Source organism: Erythrolamprus reginae, chromosome 13 (genome assembly GCF_031021105.1).
Source record: "Erythrolamprus reginae isolate rEryReg1 chromosome 13, rEryReg1.hap1, whole genome shotgun sequence".
NCBI lineage: Eukaryota > Metazoa > Chordata > Lepidosauria > Squamata > Dipsadidae > Erythrolamprus > Erythrolamprus reginae.
Window position 1 is genome coordinate 11,537,684 of NC_091962.1, and position 23,234 is coordinate 11,560,917.

General features: G+C 45.3%; 1 protein-coding gene across 9 annotated transcripts in view; it reads left to right on the forward strand.

Moving 5' to 3' along the window:
• Positions 1-23,234, forward strand: part of UBAP2L (ubiquitin associated protein 2 like) — a 59,560-nt gene that overhangs the window by 15,957 nt on the left and 20,369 nt on the right. For 5 of the 9 annotated variants that reach the window (XM_070766288.1, XM_070766291.1, XM_070766286.1 and 2 more), the window contains exons 5-16: positions 1,074-1,245; positions 3,501-3,596; positions 4,318-4,363; positions 5,082-5,191; positions 6,742-6,801; positions 10,637-10,689; positions 10,803-10,888; positions 11,635-11,806; positions 13,670-13,892; positions 18,045-18,322; positions 20,006-20,178; positions 21,242-21,431. In XM_070766288.1, coding sequence (XP_070622389.1) covers positions 1,074-1,245; positions 3,501-3,596; positions 4,318-4,363; positions 5,082-5,191; positions 6,742-6,801; positions 10,637-10,689; positions 10,803-10,888; positions 11,635-11,806; positions 13,670-13,892; positions 18,045-18,322; positions 20,006-20,178; positions 21,242-21,431 — 1,659 coding nt within the window. The remainder of the gene's footprint in view (positions 1-1,073; positions 1,246-3,500; positions 3,597-4,317; positions 4,364-5,081; positions 5,192-6,741; positions 6,802-10,636; positions 10,690-10,802; positions 10,889-11,634; positions 11,807-13,669; positions 13,893-18,044; positions 18,323-20,005; positions 20,179-21,241; positions 21,432-23,234) is intronic. The other 4 variants (XM_070766295.1, XM_070766293.1, XM_070766292.1 and 1 more) reach the window with 1 other exon arrangement.

The following is a 23,234-nucleotide window of genomic DNA, read 5'->3' on the forward strand; positions in this document are numbered from 1 at the left end:
GGAGGCTTCTCCCCAACTTTTTCGGCCCTGTTTCCTCCCAAGAGATTCCTAGAGAGGCCCCATGGAGGCTTTCTCACCGCCTTTTCCGGCCCCATTTCCTCCCCGGAGATTCTTAGAGAGGCCCCACGGAGGCATCTCCCTGCCTTTTCCGGCCCTGTTTCCTCCCAAGAGATTCCTAGAGAGGCTCCGTGGAGGCTTCTACCCACCTTTTCCAGCCCTGTTTCCTCCCAGGAGATTCCTAGAGGGGCCCCACGGAGGCTTCTCCCCGCCTTTTCTGGTTACAGTTTCGGAGGCTCGGGTTCGTAAGTGGAAAATGGTTCTTGAGAAGAGGCAAAGAAATCTTGAACATCTGGTTCTTATCTAGAAAAGTTCGCAAGTAGAGGCGTTCTTAGGTAGAGGTACCACTATATAAGTCTTTTAAAAAAAAAAAAATCAATCTTCATTAAATGTATAAATTTTTTAAAAATGAGAAAAGCAACATAAACATGTAAAACAAGTCAAATTTACAGTCACAAAATATTATTTTTCACGTTGCTGTCATAGTTCCCTCTAAGCTGAGCAGTGAGCAATCGCTCACTTAAAAATCATCATCAACTCAGAGTTTTCCAAACCTGCCCAGAAGCCAAGAGGGAAAGAGTGAGAGGGAAGGAGAGAGAGAGGAAGAGAGAGAAACAGATAGAAAAAGAGGAAGGAAAAGAGAAAGAAAAAGAATGGGAGTAAGGAAGAGAGAAAGAAAATCAAAATCTAGTTTGAAACTAGATCAACTATTTAAGTGGCATTTTGATATTGATAGAGTTGCCCTATTATGAGCTCCCTGTTATAGACACACAGTACAGTATTTTATTTTGAAATTCTCTGAGGCAAAACAGGGTGGGTTTTAAACAATTATTTATTTATTTATTTATTATTTCTGTGCTGCCCAGTCCCAAAGGGACTGCCGCTCAGACACTATACTTTTCTGCCCACCCCCAAAAAAAATTAGAGGGAACACTGGTTGCTGTTATTGCTGAAATACTGTTTGAATCACACACACACACCCTCTTTCCCCCCCCCCTCCCCCTAAATCTTTTTAGCACTCCTGGGAAATGGTGGGGAAGAAAAAAAGCCTGTCGGGACAGAAAGACAGCGGCCAGACGGAACCCAGCGAAGAAGGCAAAGAGAACCGGGAAAAAGAGCGGGACTTCAGCCGGCGACGGGGAAGCGGCTTGCCCCGGAGAGGTCGCGGAGCCAGCCGTGGGAGAGAATGTAGGCCCCTGATTCTACATACAAAGCAATAAGACCCTCCAGTAGAGAGGTGCAAAAGGTTCCTTTCGCGGCATTTCTGACTCCCAAATCAGGGCCCGTTCTCCGTCCCCCTCCCACCACCCCCTACCTCACCCCTCTCCAGGAGGGTTGCTCTGACCTTCAGGCTGCTTCCACCCCGGCAGGAAGTTGGTCCGTTTCCCCCAAACACCCACCCAATACTCTCCTCTCTCCCACCCGGGGGATTGGTAAGAGTGAAGTCAGCTGTTGGGAGAACCTTCTAGTACAGTGTTCCCTCGATTTCCGCGGGGGATGCGTTCCGAGACCGCCCGCGAAAGTCGAATTTCCGCGAAGTAGAGATGCAGAAGTAAATACACTATTTTTGGCTATGAACCAGTATCCCAAGCCTTCCCTTAACACTTTAAACCCCTAAATTGCCATTTCCCATTCCCTTAACAATCATTTTTACACACCATTATTACTGGTACTCACCATTGAATAAGGCACTTGGTGATTCTGCTATTTATAAACATAATTATTTATTAACAATCATTATTCTTTTTGTTATTTATTTGCAAAAATTATTAGTTTGGCGATGGCGTGTGATGTCATCGAGCGGAAAAACCGTGGTATAGAAAAAACCCGTGAAGTATTTTTTAATTAATATTTTTTGAAAAACCGTGGTATAGGCTATTCGCGAAGTTTGAACCCGCGAAAATCGAGGGAACACTGTACAGTGATGGCAAACCTTTTTTCCCCTCGGGTGCCGAAAGGGCGTGTGGGCGCGTGCTATTGCTCATGGGCGCGTGCCCATAATCCAGTGCCAGGGGTGGGCGAAACCAGCTTCTCCCCTCCCCAGCGGAGGCTGGAAATGGCCTGTTTTTCAACTTCTGGTGGGCCCAGTAGGCTCGTCTTTCGCCCTCCCCAGGCTCCAAAGGCTTCCCTGGAGCTGGGAGAGGGTAAAAACGACCCCGGAGGCTTTCCGGAAGCCAAAAGCGCCCTCCCGGAGCCTCTGTTCCAGCCAAAAAAAATCAGCTGGCCGCACACACATGAACGTTGGAGCTGAGCTAGGGACGCGGCACGTCTACCAGCAGATATGGCTCCGAGTGCCACCTGTGGAACCCGTGCCATAGGTTCGCCACCATCACTGTTCTAGTAGCTCTTTTGAAAGGCTTCAATGCTTTCGTGTTCAGAGAGAGAAAGGCGGCAGGATATAGAAAACCCACGAGGGAAACCGTTTGTATTTCTGGATACCGTTGGCTTGTTTCTTCCTCTTGATATTTATTTTTTGGGACTAAATTTCTTGTGGAATTATATCCGGGCGTGCGGGTTGAGACAGTCACGGGGGCTTTTGTGGGGAAATGCCTTGGATATAATTAGTCCTCGAGCCGTTGTAAACCCAGCCTTCCTCTACAGGTAGTCCTTGACTTACAACCACAGTTGACCCCTATCGTTAAGCGAGACATTTGCGAAGGGAGTTTTTGGCCCCCTCTTTTTAATGACTTGTCTTGCTTCAGCGAAACGCATGCAGTTGTTAAAGCAAGGGACGTGGTTGTTATTAAAGTGGGAACGTGGTTGTTATTAAAGTGAATCTGCCCCTCTCTCCCCACCAAAGGGGATCCACGTGGTGTCTCGTCATAAGTCAAAAGTTGCCAAGGCTCTGGATGTTTTTTATCACGTGGCCCCTAGGGGAGGCTGCTACGGTCACATAAGTGTGTGGTGGGGGGGAAGCGGTCCCCGCTCACATTTTTTCCATCTTTGAACAGTCACTAAACGAGCTGTCGTACGTCAGGGGCTTCCCAACAAGTTTATTCTCGTGGAACTCCTTGAACTGTGTTTCTGAGGTTTAGCTTAAAGCAGTGTTTCCCAACCTTGGCAACTTGAAGATATCTGGACTTCAACTCCCAGAATTCCCCAGCCAGCGAATGCTGGCTGGGGAATTCTGGGAGTTGAAGTCCAGATACCTTCAAGTTGCCAAGGTTGGGAAACACTGGCTTAAAGAACAGGAGCAATTGCACGCCAGACAGGCTTCTCTCCAGTTTTGGGGATACCATACCGTACAACCCTGTGGCTGTTTTGTTTTTTTCCCTGTGCCACGTTTGAGGCAGGACCGAGTCGGTTTTCTGGAGGCGCCGATACTGATCCTGCTCGGTCGAGTCCCCTTGGTTTTTCCTTCCATATTTCCCTCTTTCTCTTTCTCTCTCTCTCTCCTGGGTTCCTCGCTTGCAAATCTCCCAGCGCCTTGTTGTGTTTTGCAGTTCGGGGCCAAGAGAACGGATTGGATGGCAGCAGGACAAGTGGCTCTTCTGGCAGAGGCACGGAGAGAGGGCGGCGGGGACGTGGCCGAGGCAGAGGTGAGCCAGGAAAGCGCCCCAGGTTGACCGTCCGTAGCCCTGCAACAAATCGTCATTTATTGAGATTTTTTTTTTGAGCATAACGAATCCCGTAAGTTGCCACAAAGGAGGTTGTAACAGGAGCTTTGCCATCTCTTTTTCGTTGGCCTGACTTTGCTACTAAGACCACACACAATTATTATTATTATTATTATTTATTAGATTTGTATGCCACTCCTCTCCGTAGACTCGGGGCGGCTCACAACAATAACAAAGACAATGTAAAAACAAATCTAATAATTTAAAAAACACTAAAAACCCCATTATTAAAAGCAAACATACACACAAGCATACCATGTATAAACTGTATAGTACCGGGGGAGATGTCTCAGTTCCCCCATGCCTGGTGTAAAAGGTGGATTTTAAGAAGTTTACGAAAGGCAAGGAGGGTGGGGGTAATTCTAATCTCCGGGAAGAGCTGGTTCCAGAGGGCTGGGGCCGCCACAGAGAAGGCTCTTCCCCTGGGTCCTGCCAGACGACATTGTATCTTTTCCTTTTATTATTATTATTATTATTATTATTATTATTTATCATTTATTAGATTTGTATGCCGCCCCTCTCCGAAGACTCGGAGCGGCTCAAAACATGCTCTCAATGTGAGAGCATCTGCACCAATGACGAATTCCTTGTGGGTCCAATCACACTTGGCCAATAAAGAATTCTATTCTGTTCTTTTCTCCAGGCGGCTCTGGACGACGGGGAGGAAGATTTTCTGCCCAAGGCATGGGGTAAGCTTCCCTCCGGGTTGGCGAGTTGGTTCCGCGTCTGATTGCGGTAGCAATAAAACACCAGCCGCGTTCCAGGTTGCAATGAAGGAGGGTATTTGTAGCTCGGGGTTGAATTGAGAGCTCCTGGATGCTTTGCGCTCTGAGCTTGTAGACGGTTTTCTTCCAGATGTCTCATGACCCAAACTAGGTCACTTCATCAGTGCTAGAGGGAGGTGGGTTTGGAGAGAAGAGGAAGAAGATTGTGGGGTCCTTTGAGCTTGGTGGGTTTCTTGCAGACCTAAACTAGGTAACATTGTCATCAGTGCAAGGGGAGGAAGAGGCAGCAAATTCTGAGATCCTTGATGTTCTCTGACCTCAGGGATGGTTTTCTTGATTGAGGACATTTCATAACCCAACTAAGTCGCTTCATCAGTGCTAGTGACTAGCAGCCAAGGTCGGGAAGCACCAAGGAGTGGTTGGTGGGTTGAGTAGAGCAAAGCCAATACTGTGTTCAGTTCTGGAGGCCTCCCCTACAAAAATATATTGATCAAATCAAGCGGGCTATAAAAAATGGTGGAAGGAGAAGAGATTTTTGCCTTCAGAGTGGATTCGTGAAGGGCCGATTGACCAATCCATCCGAAGTCTCCTCCCCAGGGACCGGTAACCCATCGTGACTCAACCTCCTGTCTTGGAGAACGGCCTCCCCCTGACGTTTCTTTGCTTCCTCCCCGCCCTCTAGGACTTTCAACCCCGCAGACTATGCAGAACCCACCAGCACGGACGAAGGTTATGGCAATAACAGCAACACGTGGAACAGCACGGGAAGCTTCGAGCCGGACGACGGGACGAGTGAGTGGCCGGGGTTCGGTACTGCCTTGGTTGGGCAGGGGCGGGGACAGGGGATAGGTCTACGGGGGAGAATCAGCCACTATTGGCTTGGGTTTCCAGTTATAAGAATGGATGGGGTCTTCAGCAGCCTTCTTCTAAAATCCCAGGGGCTGGGGTGTGGGCGGTGGTCACAAAATCTTGGGGCTTAGAAGCATTTAACGTCTCCAAGATACCCCTGAAATATACGCTGCTCAAAAAAAAAAAAGGGAAGACTCAAAGAACACGTCCTAGATCTGAATGAGTGAAATATTCTCACTGAATCCTTTGTTCTGTACAAAGTTGAATGTGCACAACAGCAGGTGAAATTGATGGTCAATCAGTGTTGCTTCCTAAGTGGACAGTTGGATTTCACAGAAGTTTGATTGACTTGGAGTTATGTTGTGTTGTTCAAGTGTTCCCTTTATTTTTTTGAGCAGTATATATACATACATACAAACATACAAACAAACATACATCCCATCCCTTCTAAGGGCCATATCCAAGGCAGTTAAATTTTTATAGCCGACAAACTATATTCTATATACGTAACTTATTTTTGCTGATAATGAAAAGGGAGGGAGACTAGAATAAATCTATTTCGATCTTATTATGCTCTCATCAGCTAGCTATTTCATTATCAGCAAAAATATGTTATGTATGTGTGTTTGTTTGTATATGATAGAAGAACCAAGTTAGCTTCTTTTAAGCCTGCTTTTAGCATAATGGAATTGCAGAACTTTTTTTTGGCCACTGTTTTAATAGCTGCGCTTGCATTAAATCCGTCGGGCGGTAGTTTAAGTCAGTCCGGTGAAGGGGGAAAAAATCTAACTCAACATTATTTAAAAAAAAAAAAGACCATGAGAAGTTCAGATGGTCATTCAACGGGTGTTTGTAAGTCGAGCACTTACCAAAGTGTTGAGAAAACACTTGCCTGGTGGGTTGACCAGTTCGATCCTAGGTAGAGGCAGATATTTCTCTCTCTCTCTCTCTCTGGGCATTGTGAGAATATTATCTGCTGAACAAAACTCCGCACTGGGGATGGGAAGGGCAGTGGGCCAGTAAAACACCCTGCCAGCTCCATTCCCTTGCCGAGACTCCACCCTGCAAGGGGTAATGGGGGTTGTTAAACGTTAATGATGATGCTTTGCAGAAGACTCTGTGACACCCCCCAATGCCTGGGTAGCCATCAGAGTAGAACGAAACGGAAAACATAATTGAAAGAAAGGGGTCATACATCCCTCTGTCTATTCTCCTCCACCCCACTTGTCTAGAATTCCCGCTTCCCTCCTCCACTCTTCCTCCGTAAGATTTACACCCCGTTGTTCCCACCTCCTTCTGATTAGTTAGTGCCATTTAAGCTTGTATCACCCCCTCCACCCCCTTTACTTTGATCAGTATCCACAGGTACGGGGCTGGGCTGTCGGTGTGGAGGTGTGGGGGGGGGAAGCGGGGCGCCTTGTCTCACCTTTCGAAGTGTTTTGACCATTTTGACCGTTTTTTGTTCTTTTTCTTTCCTTTCTGTTTTGTTTCAGGAGTTGATTACATTAGGGGCGAGGGGTCAAATTATCCCCGAAAATTTGACACTGCTCCTGGTACGGGAAACCCAGGGGCGCTTAAATGCCCTCAGATCACTTTTTTTAAAAAACAAATCTTTTTTCTTTTTTTAAAAAGCCTTTTAAAATAAGCTGAAATTTTATCTGTGGATATGTTAACTGTCTTGTCTCCCTCCCCACTCCATCATTTTCTTTCTCTTGTTTTGTTCACTTTAATATTTTTAAAGTACCTGCCTGTTGCTTTTTTTACTACTAACGCTTTTACTCATCGCATCCCCAAGGATTTTTTTAGGGGAGGGGTGGTGGTGAGTGGTTGGGAGGAATTTACCATTTTTGAAGTTTTGATTTCCTAGCTTGATGGGTTGGCGGTTTAATGACGGTTATGGCTTGGGAATAGAATGGTTTAAAATAACATCAGACAAGTGTTCCCCAACCTCACCAGTTTTAAAATGCCCTTCACTTCACATTTGGGGTTGGAAAAATGGTTGGAAAAAATATGGTTTGTTTAGACAGGGTGCTGTCAGAACTCTTTCTGGATCTACTGGGGTGATCTGAATTTCCACCAGTGGGTCTTGATTATTATTACAGTGTTCCCTCGATTTTCGTGGGGGATGCGTTCCGAGACCGCCCGCGAAAGTTGAATTTCCGCAAAGTAGAGATGCGGAAGTAAATACACCATTTTTGGCTATGGACAGTATCACAAGCCTTCCATTAACACTTTAAACCCCTAAATTGCAATTTCCCATTCCCTTAACAACCATTTACTCACCATTATTACTGGTACTCACCATTGAATAAGACACTTAGTGATCCTGATATTTATAAACATAATTATTTATTAACAATAATTAATTTTTTTGTTATTTATTTGCAAAAATTATTAGTTTGGCGATGACGTATGACATCATCGGGCGTGAAAAACCGTGGTATAGAAAAAAAAACATGATGTATTTTTTAATTAATATTTTTTTAAAAAACGTGGTATAGGCTATCCGCGAAGTTCGAACCCGCGAAAATCGAGGGAACACTGTATTATTATTATTATTATTTATTAGATTTGTATGCCGCCCTTCTGTCTTCCAATGGGTTGAAACTGGGTCCACATTTTGCTAAGTCCCTCGACTGTCTACCAAGCTGTAGGAATTTGGCCGTTGGGTTTTTCCACTGTGATAGTTGGGGATTCTTTTTACCAACTAGTATTATTTTCCGGTGTTCTCCTTGGTCTACGGGACTTAAAATACAAGGCATAAATAAATAGGCCGTTCCCATGAAATCTTCTGACTTTCCTTCACCTTGCCTACAAATTTATGACCGATCTAGAATGAGAAAACTTAGCCTGCCGCATAGCTTTCCTACAAGTACACGAATACCAAATTTAAAAAACAAAATAAAAAAACTGGAATTTAACAGGCCACCTGGGCATCAATTGCTCGATTAAAAACCTTCCAAAGGTTAATCTGCCCCTCTTTAGACATCCTTCACTGCCTCTCTTCTTCTTCTGCCTGACCCTGTTAATTGACCCACGGTGGGGCTAGGCAGTGGGGGAAGGAGGCTGGCAGAAACTAAGATAGATAGATAGATAGATGGATGGATGGATGGATGGATGGATGGATGGATGGATGGATGGATGGATAGATAGATAGATAGATAGATAGATAGATAGATGAGATAGATGAGATAGATGAGATAGAGAGAGAGATGAGATAGATAGATAGATAGATAGATAGATAGATAGATAGATGAGATAGATGGATAGATGAGATAGATAGATGAGATAGATAGATACATAGAGAGAGAGAGAGAGATGAGATAGATAGATAGATAGATGAGATAGATAGATAGATAGATAGATAGATAGGTAGATGAGATAGATAGATAGAGAGAGATGAGATAGATGAGATAGATAGATAGATAGATAGATAGATAGATAGATAGATGGGATAGATAGATAGATAGATAGATTAGATAGATAGATAGATGAGATAGATAGATAGATGAGATAGATAGATAGAGAGAGAGATGAGATAGATAGATGAGATAGATAGATAGATAGATAGATAGATAGATAGATAGATAGATAGATAGATAGATAGATGGGATAGATGGGATAGATGGGATAGATGGGATAGATAGATAGATTAAATAGATAGATAGATAGATAGATAGATAGATAGATAGATAGATAGACAGACAGATAGATGGGATAGATAAATAGATTAGATAGATAGATAGATAGATAGATAGATAGATAGATAGATAGATAGATAGATAGATAGATAGAGATAGATAGAGATATATATAGATATATATCAGACCACAAGGCTCTGGGTTGTTATTATATATATATATAATAATATATGGATCTTGAAATGAACTTCCGGAAGTTTATCTACTGGAAAAAGGGGGCTAGTCTGCCAACCGTGGAACTGTTTCCATGACTTGTGGCAGTCTCCGTGCTGTGTTTAATTCAAAGTACTTAAACACCGTCCATCACTAACTAGAGGCATTTGTGTGTTTTGTCCACCTTTCTATTCGGCGTGGCGGCAGGGAGGCCAAACCAGTTTCACTTTTGCGTACCACATAATCTTCCACGTATTCCTCGTGTCTAAAGACAGAGGCTGCTGCCCCTGATCGTCCGGTCATTGGGGCAAAATGAGAAAGATCCATTTTGGAAAGCCTGGGAAGCCATCAGAGTTGGAAGCTAGATTAGACTTTGGGGGGGGGGGGGGGCTGGTTTGTGGTGATTAAGATCTAGGTGGTTGGATCTACCTTAGAACTAGGGATTCTTAGATCTTGTTAATTACATCTAGCTTAGGCTTGGGAATGGTTTGTTTTTAATGGCTAGACCTAGGTTAGATTAGGGGATGGTTAGATCTTGATTACTAGATCTAACTTAGATTGGGGGGGGGGTGTTAGATAAACTTATCAGGAAAGACTTCATGAACTCCATCTGTATAGTCTGGAGGGCAGAAGGAAACGGTGGGGACATGACTGAAACATTTAAATATGTTAAAGAGGTAAATAAGGTCCAGGAGGGAAGTGTTTTTAATAGGAAAGTGAACCCAAGAACAAGGGGGCACAATCTGAGGTTAGTTGGGGAAAAGATCAAAAGCAACATGAGAAAATATTATTTGACTGAAAGAGTAGTAGATGCGTGGGCAGACTAGATGGACCAGGAGGTCTTTTTCTGCCGTCAATCTATGTTTCTAGATCTTGATTTGATCTAGCATAGATTTGGGAACAGTTAGATCTGGATGACTAGATCTAACTTAGATGGGGAGAGTTAGAGCTTGATTAGATCTAGATGATTAGATCTAGCATAGACTCAGGGTATAGAGCTTGTTTTCACTGAGATGCAGGGTTGGTTCCATCTTGATTAGATCTAGTTTTTGGATTTGCAAATAATTAGATCTTGATGATTAGACCTTGGTGATTAGCTCCAGACTTAGGGGTGGTTAGAATCCAGATGATTAGATCTAGTTTAGGCTTGCAGATCATTAGATCCCAGGGATTGGATCTTGGTGATTATAGGTGTAGCTTAAACTTGGGGGTGATTCAGTCTTTCCAGAGGGGCGTGAGTTACACGCCAGGACAAAAAAAAAAAAAATCCTCTGTCCCGAGGGGGTCCCAGGGTCCAGCCTCTTTGCTTTGGTGGTGGCCGGGGTGGGGTGAGAGGGATTGTATGTTGAGCTGCTGTGCCCCCCCCCCTCTCTGCCCCCTCCCAAAGCTTCTGTCTGCCTGGGCAAGGATTGGCAGCCTGCTTAGCTCTTTGCATTGCTCTTTTGAAAACTACCTCCTCCTCCTCCTCTGTTTTGTAACCCGTGCTTCAACTGACTCCCCCCTCATGTTTGATCTCTGGCTCTTCCTCTTGCAGGTGCCTGGAGGACGGCAACGGAGGAGTGGGGGACCGAGGACTGGAATGAAGATGTAGGTAAACCCCCCTCCCCAATTCCTGTATCTAGCTTTCCGCTCGGTGAACTTGGGCAGGTTTCATTGCCTTCCTTTCTCTCTCCCTTTCTCTCTCTCTCTCTCCCCTCCAGCTTTCAGAAACGAAGATCTTCACTGCCTCCAACGTCTCCTCAGTGCCAGTGGCTGTGGAAAATGTGACCATCACAGCTGGACAGAGGTGATTCCTTTTGTAGATAGTTAGTTATAGTTAGTTTAGTTATAGTTTATTAGATTTGTATGCCGCCCCTCTCTGAAGACTCCGGGTGGCTCACATATAGCTAGACAGACAGACAGACAGACAGACAGACAGACAGACAGACAGACAGACATCAATTGAGAGATAGATATTGATAGAGATAGATAGATAGATAGATAGATAGATTGATAGATAGATAGATAGATAGATAGATAGATAGATAGATAGATAGATAGAGGTCAATAGAGATAGATAGATATAGAGATAGATAAGAGATGGATGGATCGATATAGAGATTGATAAGAAATAGATAGATATAAATAGAGATAGATAGATAGATAGATAGATAGATAGATAGATAGATAGATAGATAGATAGAGATATCAAAGATAGATATGGATAGATAGACATACAGACAGATAGATATAGAGGTCAATAGAGTTAGATGGATGGATGGATAGATAGATATAGAAATCAATAAGATATATCTATAAGTAGAGATCAATAGAGGTGGGTAGGTAGATATATATATATAGAGAGAGAGGTCAATAGAGATAGATAGATATAGAGATCGATAAGAAATAGATATAAATAGAGATAGATAGATAGATAGATAGATAGATAGATAGATAGATAGATAGATAGATAGATGTAGGTAGGCCGATTTTAAAAATTAAACAACAAAAAAAGCCATCTCAAGGAGTGACCCCTGGTGTTTTCCCTTCTAGAATTGACCTTGCAGTGCTCTTAGGAAAGACACCTTCCTCGCTGGAAAACGAGTCGGCGAACCTGGACTCCACCCAAGCGCCGGCTCTCAACCAGCCCCTGGTATTCAGCAATTCGAAGCAAAGCACCGTCTCTCAGTCGGGCTCAGCCAACAATTTCTCCCACCACGGCATGGTAAGGAAACTTAACCCCGTGTCCCTTGTCGCCTTCCTGAACCAGCCTTCCCAATAAAACCAATTTTTAAAAAATCAGAAATCCTGCAGAACTTCGAAACCTTTCTCCCTAGTTTAAGGAAGGATTCCCAACCTCTGAAGCTCAAGAGGATTTGTCTGGGTGTTTTTAATTCGATTTCCTGGAAAGAAGGGAGAAGGGTGTCTTTTGAGTTGAGAGATGTTATTCTCCGGTGCCCGTTTTTTTGCATTTAGTCAGTTTGACCCGAGTTAGAGCTGGCTCAGGGGTGGGTGGGTGCAGATATAATTACATTAGTATAAATTTGATTTGATTTTTTGATTTTATTGGATTTGTATGCCGCCCCTCTCCGTAGACTCAGGGCGGCTAACAACAGTAGTAAACAGCATATGACAATCCAATATTAAAACAGTTAAAAAACCCTTATTGTAAAACCAAACATACATACAGACATACCATGCATAAAATTGTAAAGGCCTAGGGGGAAAGAGTATCTCAATTCCCCCATAAATGGCTAGTATGAATGTGCGTTGATGCTGGGGGGGTTATTATATTATTTTTCTTTTATTATTATTATTATTCCTCTTATATCCTTGTAAACTACCTTGAGTGTATGAATAGGCGGCAATGTATGTGTTCTAAATAAATAAGTACGTATTTTAAAAATACAGCTGGGCTTGTCAGCCGGAAAGCCGGCAGCCCAGGTTCAAGACCCAAGCTCCATATGATGGGCTGAGCTCCCATCCTTGACTTGGTTCCGTTCAACCTAGCAATTTGAAAGCATGCAGATGTGAGCAGATAAATAGGTACCACTTCGGTGGAAAGCGAGCAGGACTGCATGACATCATAATGGCCCCACAACTGCGGAAATCTCTTCTGGCAGCGCTGGCTTGAGGGTTTATTTATGTGATCCCGCTGTATAGAGTGCTGGTGAGACCCCATTTGAAATAATACTGTGTCCAGTTCTGGAGACCTCACCTACAAAAAGATATTAATAAAATTGAATGGGTCCAAAGATGGGCTACAAAAAAGCATAAAACCTATCAGTAAAGACTTAATGAGCTCAATCTATATAGTCTGGAGGACAGAAGGGAAAGGAGGGACATGATCGAAACATTTAAATATGTTAAAGGGTTCAATAAGGTTCAGGAGAGAAGTGTTTTTAATGGAAAAGTGAACACAAGAACAAGGGGGCACAATCTGAGGTTAGCTGGGAGAAAGATTAGAAGTAATGTGAGAAAATATGATTTGACTGAAAGAGTAGTAGATGCTTGGAACAAACTTCCAGCAGGCGTGGTTGCTAAATCCACAGTAACTGAATTCAAACATGCCTGGGATAAACATAGATCCATTCTAAGATAAAATACAGGAAATCGTATAAGGGCAGACTAGAGGGACCATGAGGCCTTTTTCTACCATCAATCTTCTATGCTTCTATTTATTAATTTATTTTTAAATTAATTAATTAATTAATTCATTCATTCATTCATTCATTCATTCATTCAATTTCTATACTTCCCTTCTCCTGAGACTCAGGGCGGCTTACAACAAGTAATATAAACATGATACAAATCTATATAAAATTACAATGACAAATCCTCATAGTTAAAAACCCGCCAAACAGATCACGCATCAGACATTCATTCAATGGGCGGGGCAAGGTATTAACATTTTCAGTGGTGCAAGGCCTGGCCGGCCAGAGATGTATCTTTAAAACTTTGCGGAAGTGGGGGCAGTACGGATCTCTGGGGTGGGGGGGAGCTCGTTCCTTAGGCTGGGGCCGCCACAGAGAAGGCTCTTCCCCTAGGCCCCGCCAGGCAACCTTGTCTGTCTTTTTCTCCGCTTCAGGCCGGCGTGCTTGGAAAGGGCTTCAGCGAGGTGGGGGAAGGGAAGAGCAGCAGCAGTACCACCACCACCACCACGACCGGCTCTCAGTTCCTGGAGCAATTCAAGACCGCCCAGGCCCTGGCCCAGCTAGCAGCCCAACACCCCCAGCCATCCGGAAGCAGCAACGCGGCCTCCTCGTGGGATATCGGCAGCACCAGCCAGTCCTCCTCCCTTGTGCAGTATGGTAAGTATGTTCCAGCTGGGGGCGCAAGAGAAGGAGCTGTAATGAGATGTGGAAAGGGGCCTTAGGAGGCGAGGAGGAGACACTGCCTGTTGTCAGTGCTCCTTGTCCAGCTCTAGTCATGAGGGTGCTGCAAAGTCCCTGAGGGGAACGATGTCTTCAGAGGGACTTAGAGCAACCCCAGCCATGGGGGGGTCACTCACGAACGCGAATCCTAGAAAGAAAACGTGGACACATTTCTCTCCGGGTGAAATGACACAGTATTGAGCTGTGCACGTCCTTTTATTGGGGGGCATATGCAAATTGGGAATGATTATACGTACATGTCAAGTGACATACAAACATCCAATAACGCAACTCTAAGATATGACACAACTTCCGAGTCCCTCCTATCTCCATATGGCACGTAACTAGTTTCTACTGAACAAATGTCTCTCATGGCCAATTTCCTGGGCCCCTTGGTTGTTAATACAGCTATCTCCTGTTTACCCCAAAGCAAGGTCTTTTATCACAGCCTTCGTCCTGTTTACCCCAGGGGATGTAAATTGCGTCTTTTGATCACACAGTTCTTTTCCTGTTGACACATTCTTGTTATTCGAGGAGAGCCAATGAATCGTTTTATGGCCAGTCACTTCCTAAGCAGATTTTACCAGAAATGCAGACTCACTTGTTTGACCTACGTGCGGTCCTGTCCTGGCTAATGGAATAAAAGAGTATAAGGCATTTATGTCAGAAGTACAGATATCAAATCCTATCCTAACATTATGCTATGGCAGCTACATAGTCACGTCAGTATTCTGAGGAGGATGAGCCAGGCCCCTCTGGATACCCTGGGCCAGCCGATGCAGAGAGCGAGAGGGAGAAAGTGACCTGGTTGAACCCGAGGAACCACTAGTAGGGGCTGATATGACAATGTAATGGGGGAGTGGTCGTAGTCAGAGGATGAGGAAGACATGAGAGTGGAAAACCAGTGCATAGACCCTCGATATAGGAGACTGCTGAGGAGGCGAGAGGAGTTGCAGTAGGTATTATTAGCTTATAGCCTTACCTCTTTGGGGTGTGATGAAAAGGGTGGACATGATCGAAACATTTAAATATGTTAAAGGGTTAAATAAGGTCCAGGAGGGAAGTGTTTTGAATAGGAAAGTGAACGCAAGAACAAGGGGACACAATCTGAAGTTAGTTGGGGGAAAGATCAGAAGCAACGTGAGAAAATATTATTTGACTGAAAGAGGAATAGATCCTTGGAACAAATTTCCAGCAGATGTGGTAGATAAATCCACAGTAACTGAATTTAAACATGCCTGGGATAAAACATATATCCATCCTAAGATAAAATACAGGAAATAGTATAAGGGCAGACTAGATGGACCATGAGGTCTTTTTCTGCCGTCAGACTTCTATGTTTCTATGTTGCGATAAAAGCAAAGGATTTTGGTTAATTGGGTGCGGGGTTTCAACGCCATTCAATGGAAGAGGTACCCGAGGGACAAGGGTGTGTGTGCTTGAAAAAGGCTTTATGATTCCTGCCTCGCTAAAAGACATTCTCAGCTGGATGGTTTGTCCAAGATTTCGGTGAGCTGGATTTTTTCTCTTGAATGATAAATGGACTTTTGTTATCTAAGGAATATGCCATTAGGCGGAATTGGCGACTTTGTTGAGGTTTCACTTTGGAGAGAGAAATTGCTCCCTTTTCCTTGCCATTCAATCTGCTTTTCACTGTGTGTTGCTTCTATTGATAAAGAATGGGATTTTGCCATGAAATAGTGGGTTTTGGGTCGGTGGGCCGTGCACAGAATACTGCCTAGGGAACAGGACAAGAGACCACTGAGTCCCCGGCTGCACAACGGATGGAGAAAGAGGCTCAGGAGGGACCCTGCCTACTTTGAAAAGTGTTCAGAAACTTCAGATCATGCAGAATGCGGCCGCGAGAGCTTATCGTGGGGTTTCCTAGATTCACCCACATTTCCACAACACTCCGTGGCCTGCACTGGCTGCCGATCGGTTTCCGGTCACAATTCAAAGTGTTGGTAATGACCTTTAAAGTCCTACATGGCATTGGACCAGAATACCTCCGGAACCGCCTTCTACCGCACAAATCCCAGCAGCCGATAAGGTCCCACAGAGTTGGCCTTCTCTGGGTCCCGTTGACCAAACCAGGTCGTTTGGCGGGCCCCAGGGGAAGAGCCTTCTCTGTGGCGGCCCCGGCCCTCTGGAATCAACTCACCCCGGAGATTAGAACGGCCCCCACCCTCCTTGTCTTTCGCAAATTACTCAAGACCCACCTATATCGCCAGGCATGGGGGAACTAAGACATCTCCCTCAGGCTTATTATATTTCACGTTTGGTGTGTATGTGCTGTATGGTCTTTAATTGTTGGGGGTTTTATATATTTTTTATTATTAGATTTGTCCAATTGTTACACTGTTTTTATTGCTGTTGTGAGCCACCCCGAGTCTTCGGAGAGGGGCGGCATGCAAATCTAATAAATAATAATAATAATAATAATAATAATTATTATTATTATTATTATTATTATTATTATTATTATTATTTCTTCTTAGGCTGCAAAAGAGGTGATGAGAGCTTTGCATTTTCAGACTTGCCAGTGTAGCTTTAGAGAACAGTTAGACAAGTGGGGGTAGCCCAGAGCTGCATGTAATGGGAGGAGAAATCGGATCAGGAGGGACCCTCCTTAGGTTCTCATGATGGAAAGGAGAGGGTGGGAATTTTATTTATTTATTTATTTACTTACTTACTTACTTACTTACTTACTTACTTACTTACTTACTTACTTACTTACTTACTTATTAGATTTGTATGCCGCCCCTCTCCGTAGACTCGGGGCGGCTAACAACAATAATGAAACAACATGTAAGAAATCTAATATTTAAAATAATTTTTAAAAACCCTTATTTAAAAAACCAAACATACACACAATCATACCATGCATAAATTGTATAGACCTAGGGGGGAGGGAATATCTCAATTCCCCCATGCTTGACAACAAAGGTGGGTTTTAAGGAGCTTACGAAAGGCGAGGAGGGTGGGGGCAATTCTGATCTCTGGGGAGGAGTTGGTTCCAGAGGGTCGGGGCCGCCACAGAGAAGGCTCTTCCCCTGGGTCCCGCCAAACGACATTGTTTAGTCGACAGGACCCGGAGAAGGCCAACTCTGTGGGACCTAACCGGTCGCTGGGATTCGTGCGGCAGAAGAATTTTGTACTTTCGTACTTGCAAACTCTTGGGAAAGTAACCTTACAATAAAGTAGAATTAGCTCATCCGTGCAGTGAATGGCCTTGGGAAATGGCGTGAAAAAATGCTGCCTAGGGAACCTTCGGGTAAGAGACAGCTGAGCCCTCAGCTACGTAACAGGTAGAGCAAAACACACACACACACCCGCACGCAAACCCCAATGCGCTAGGAACCCTCCCTAGATTCTCAGACTGTATAAAAAGACAGGCGGGAGAATTGTCCTTTCAGCCTCACGAGCCGTTTAACCTTACCGTAAAATAGAAGGAACTCCTCTGTGGGATGAATTGGCCAGGGAGATGAGGAAGTGAGGCTGCCTAGGGAACAATTAGATAAGAGACTGCTGAGCCCTCAGCCACCTGACAGACAGAGTAAAAGGCAAAGGAAGGAACCCTCCCTAGTTTCTCGGGCTGTAAAAAGAGATTTGCGTTTTCAGGTTTCTAGCAATGTAGCCTCGAAGTCGAATTAGTTGCCTTGCAAAATATCCAGATGTTTTGCTCAAGGAATCTATTCAGTTTTTTTGCCTTACCTGTGCCAATTTTTTTTCTCTCTCTCTCTGTCTTCTCTCACACCTCTCTCTTCTCTCTTTCCCTCCTCTTCTCTCTTTCTCTCTCTTCTCTCTCCTTTCTTTTCTCTCTCCTCTCTCTCTCCTCTCTCTCTCCTTTCTTTCTCCTCTCTTTCTTCTCTCTCTCTCCTCTCTCTCCTCTTTCTTTCTCTCTCCTCTCTTTCTCTCTTTCCCTCCTCTCTTCTCTTTCTCTCTCCTCTCTTTCTTCTCTCTTTCTCTCCTCTCTCCTCTTTCTTTCTCTCTTCTCTCTTTCTCTCTCCTCTCCTCTCTTTTCTCTCTTCTCCTCTCTTTCTTTCTCCTCTCTCTCTCTCTTCTCCCCCCCCCCCGGATGCCCCGCAGATCTAAAGAACCCCTCGGAACCGGCTGTGCACAGCCCCTTCACCAAACGGCAGGCCTTTGCCCCCACCTCCGCCATGATGGAAGTGTTCCTCCAGGAGAAGCAGCCAGTGGCCACGGCCTCCTCCTCCTCCTCCTCCGTTTCAGCTCCACCGCCTCCCTCCTCCCCCCTCGCCACCAAAACCAACCCGGCCTCCCAGACGTCCCCGGATTCCTCCAGCCCTCAACCGGCCCAGCAAAAATTAAAACAACAGAAGAAGAAAGCCTCCTTGACATCGAAGGTGAGAGAGCGCGAGCAGAAAGAAGGGGTGTTGTGGGCAGGGACCCCTTTCAGACTGGATCCGTTGTGGGGTGCAGGGGTGACGCTGGCCCCGAAACCCTGCGGAAAAGAGCTCAGGTAAATCTAATCACTTCTAAAGTGAAACCAACAGAGTTCTGGTCTTTGCAAAAGTTAAAAAAAAAAAACAACCTCTTGATTTAGGAATGTTCTACCGGCCAGTGTGGTTTGGATCCATCCGGCCATGATTCGGCCGCATGCCAGTAGACCCTTTTGGGCTTGGACGTAGCCTTCAAGGGGGGACAGCGCATGCCACAGCAAACGTCAGCATTCAGGGGCAAATGCGCTGTTGCAGCGACACAGCTGGACAGCCGCCCGTGATGCTGAACAAGCCTTGTTCTTATTTATTTATTTATTTGATTTGATTTGATTTGATTTGATTTGATTTGTATGCCGCCCCTCTCTGAAGACTCGGGGCGGCTAACAACAATGAAAAGACAATGAAAACAAATCTAATATTTAAAATCTAAAAAACCCAAATTTAAAGAACCACTCATACATATAAGCATACCTTGCATAAATTCTATAAGCTAGGGGGAAGGGAAAGTCTCAGTTCCCCCATGCCTGACGACAGGTGGGTTTTAAGGAGCTTGCGAAAGGCAAGGAGGGTGGGGGCAACTCTGATATCCAGGGGGAGCTGGTTCCAGAGGGTCGGGGCGGCCCCAGAGAAGGCCCTTCTCCTTGGTCCCACCAAACGACATTGCTTAGTTGATGGGACCCGGAGAAGGCCAACTCTGTGGGACCTAACCGGTCGCTGGGATTCTTGGGTGGTGCCAAATCCTGCAGTGTTTAGAAAGTTTAGATTCTGTTGTTTTTATTAAGATAACATATTGGCGCACCTACATTTTGAAGAGGTAAACAACTCGGGCGTCCTCCTTGATCCACAGCTGACTTTAGACCATCATCTTCCAGCTGTGGCGAGTGTTGGTTATGACCTATAAAGCCCCACAGGGCATGGGACCAGGTTACTTTTGGAATTCCCTCCCCCCCCCCCCGGAAATTTGTACTGCCCCCACTCTCCTCGCCTTTCGTAAGAATTTGAAAAAGTATTTATGCCGCCAGGCCTTGGGGTCAATAGACTCCAGCCTCTGGCCAGTCTTTTAAATGTTTAGCTTTTAAAAAATATTTTAAATTAATTATTTCTGTTAATTAGAAGTGTTTTATATTTTGTATTTTATTGAAATGTAAGCTGTCTTTGAGTCCATGGAGAGGGGTGGCATATAAGTCCAATAAATAAATAAATAAATAAACAACAAAAACATTTTTCCTCCTCCACGCACCCTGTTTTGGGGCCTTTTCCAGCCTTTTTTCTGCCTGTTTTTGAGGCTTTTTTCAGGCTGATTCCAAGGCATTTTCCAGGCCAATTTTTTTGGGAAAAAACAGCCTGACAAAAAACCTAAAACAGGCTGAAAAAAAAGCCCAAAGAAAGCCTCAAAATAGGCTGAAAAAAACCAGCTCGAAAAGCCTCAAAAATGGCCCAAAAAGGCCCAAACGGGGTGCGCGGAAACCAACCCCCCCCCTACACAACTTGCCAGCGGGTGGGCGGGGTTTCGGCAATCCGCCAAACTCTGAAACTCCCCCCCCCCCCAAGCCTTCCGCCTCCAACCCAACCCGTCTCGTCCTTCAGATTCCAGTTCTGGCGGTGGAGATGCCCGGTTCGGCAGACATTTCGGGACTCAACTTGCAATTCGGGGCCTTGCAATTTGGTTCGGAGCCCGTCCTCTCTGAGTACGAAGCACCCCCGGCTACGAGCACCGCGGCCAGCCAGCCTCCCAACAGCCTCTACACGAGCACGGCCAGGTGAAACCCCCAAACCGCTCACACAGCGAGGGGCTCGGCGGCGCTGTAGGTATCGGTTAGGTAGGATCGGGGTCCAGGTGCAGATGGGCCCCTCCGTTTTTTTTCCTTTTTAAAAAAAATATATAATTGTTTACGTATAATCCTAACGCTTTTTTTTGTCTTTAATGCATTTTTATTTTTATTTGAAATGAGATTGAAGTACAAAAGACAGAATTCCTCCCCCCCCAAAAAGAAAGAATCCAAAAGAAAAAAAAATAAAATAAACTTGAAAATAATTTTTTTAAAAATGAAATAGAACCAATGCTTTTTTTGTCTTTAATGCATTTTTATTTTTATTTGAAATGAGATTGAAGTACAAAAGACAGAATTCCTCCCCCTCCAAAAAGAAAGAATCCAAAAGAAAGAAAAATAAAAATAAAACAATTTTTTAAAAAATGAAATAGAACCAATGCTTTTTTGGTCTTTAATGCATTTTTATTTTTATTTGAAATGAGATTGAAGTACAAAAGACAGAACTCCTCCCCCCCCCAAAAAAGAAAGAATCCAAAAGAAAAAAAAATAAAATAAACTTGAAAATAATTTTTAAAAAATGAAATAGAACCAATGCTTTTTTTGTCTTTAATGCATTTTTATTTTTATTTGAAATGAGATTGAAGTACAAAAGACAGAACTCCTCCCCCCCCAAAAAAAGAAAGAATCCAAAAGAAATAAAAATAAACTTGAAAACAATTTTTTAACAATGAAATAGAGCCAATGCTTTTTTTGTCTTTAATGCATTTTTATTTGAAATGAGATTAAAGTACAAAAGACAGAACTCCTCCCCTCCCAAAAACAGAATCCAAAAGAAAGAAAAATAAAAATAAAACAATTTTTTAAAAAATGAAATAGAAGTATCTGCTTCGGCGTATGTGAAATTCACCAACAGCCCAATAGAGTTGATTGCTCCAAGTCCTCTTATCTTCCTTGGTTAGTGATCTAGCCAGGTCTGGTTCTCTTCCCTTCTGGGATCCACCCTGATCTCATCCACTCACCTTGCGTCTCTTCTCTCGTTCTCCCTTCCTAGCGAGTCTCTGCCCACCATTTCCTCCAACAAGAGCCAGGATTCGGCCTTCCCGAGTGGCACCATGCCTACAGCAACGTATACCTCCCAGAACAGTGCTCAGGGACCACTGTACGAGCAGAGATCCACTCAGACCCGGCGGTACCCCAACTCCATTTCGTCCTCGCCCCAAAAAGACTTAAGCCAGGCCAAGGTAGGCTGGAGCTCTCGGGCACGGCGTCAGAACTGCAAAAGCTTGTCCTTAAGAGGGAGAATTCCAGAGCAAGGCAGGTGGCATAGTGGTTAAGGGGATGGTCTAGAAACCAGGAGATGGAGAATTCTAGTTGTGATTTAGGTATGAAAGGCGCATGAGTGAATTTGGACCAATCACCAGGAGATGGAGAATTCTAGTCCCGCTTTAGGCATGAAAGACAGTTGAATGAGTTTGGGCCAATCGCTAGGAGACTGGGAGTTCTAGTCCCGTCTTAGGCACGAAAGTCAATTGGGTGACTTTGGACCAATCACCAGGAGACGGGGAGTTCTAATTCCGCCTTAGGCATGAAAGCCGGCTGGGTGACTTTGGACCAATCACCAGGAGACGGGGAGTTCTAGTCCTGCTTTAGTCATGAAAGCCTTCCAACCAGGTTCCTCTTTCTTTCGGCCCAGGTTGCAAGGTCGTTGTGGGGAAAATAGGAAGAAAAAGAGTATTAGATAATATTCTCCGCCTTAAGTTACCTGTAAAATATTAAAGGTGGGATGAAAAATGTATGTGTGTGTGTGACGTTTCCCCCAAAATAAGAACCTGTCTTATTTTTTTTTTTGAACCCTGAAATAAGCACTTGGCCGTATTCACATGCACTCAAAAGCCCGATTGGTCATTATCAGGGGATGTCTTATTTTGGGGGACATGTTAAGTGTGTATAGATATAGGTATATCTATGCCAAGACCTACATATATAGATATACAGTGATCCCCCGCTCGTTGCGAGGGTTCCGTTCCAGGAGCCCCCGCAATGAGCGGGTTTTCGCGAAGTAGCGATGCGGAAGTAAAAACACCGTCTGCGCATGTGCAGATGGTGTTTTTACTCCCACAGCGCTAGCGAGGAGCCAAAGATTGGGGGGCGGCGCGGCTGTTTGCCGCCGGCATGGAGGGCTTCCTAGCAGCCCCCCAAACCCGGGTTGGGGGTCCGGGGGGCGCTGTCTCTCGGCGCTTTCGAGCCGAGTCCGGGAGCGAACTCGCTCACGGACTCGGCTCGAAAGCGCCGAGAGAGAGCGTGGACAGGCCCGTTCCTTGCCGCTGTCTCTCGCCGCCTTCGAGCCGAGTCCGGGAGCGAACTCGCTCACGGACTCGGCTAGAAAGCGCCGAGAGAGAGCGTGGACAGGCCCGTTCCTTGCCGCTGTCTCTCGCCGCCTTCGAGCCGAGTCCGGGAGCGAACTCGCTCACGGACTCGGCTAGAAAGCGCCGAGAGAGAGCGTGGACAGGCCCGTTCCTTGCCGCTGTCTCTCGCCGCCTTCGAGCCGAGTCCGGGAGCGAACTCGCTCACGGACTCGGCTCGAAAGCGCCGAGAGAGAGCGTGGACAGGCCCGTTCCTTGCCGCTGTCTCTCGCCGCCTTCGAGCCGAGTCCGGGAGCGAACTCGCTCACGGACTCGGCTCGAAAGCGCCGAGAGAGAGCGTGGACAGGCCCGTTCCTTGGCGCTGTCTCTCGCCGCCTTCGAGCCGAGTCCGGGAGCGAACTCGCTCACGGACTCGGCTCGAAAGCGCCGAGAGAGAGCGTGGACATCGCCCGTATCTAGAAGAAGTTGCCACCCGAGCGCTCTTGCCCGGCGGGAGGCGAAGCATATGGGTGGGGGGGCTGTCAGGACACCCTCCCACCCCAGCACTTTGCATCCCGCCGGCAAAGAGCAATAAGGCAGCAGCTTCTGCCGGACACGGGCAATGGGCGGGACAGAGAAGCGGGAAGAATCAGGAGGTTCCTTTGGCGGCTGGAGGCTGCCTGGCACCCGCTGCAGCCAAAA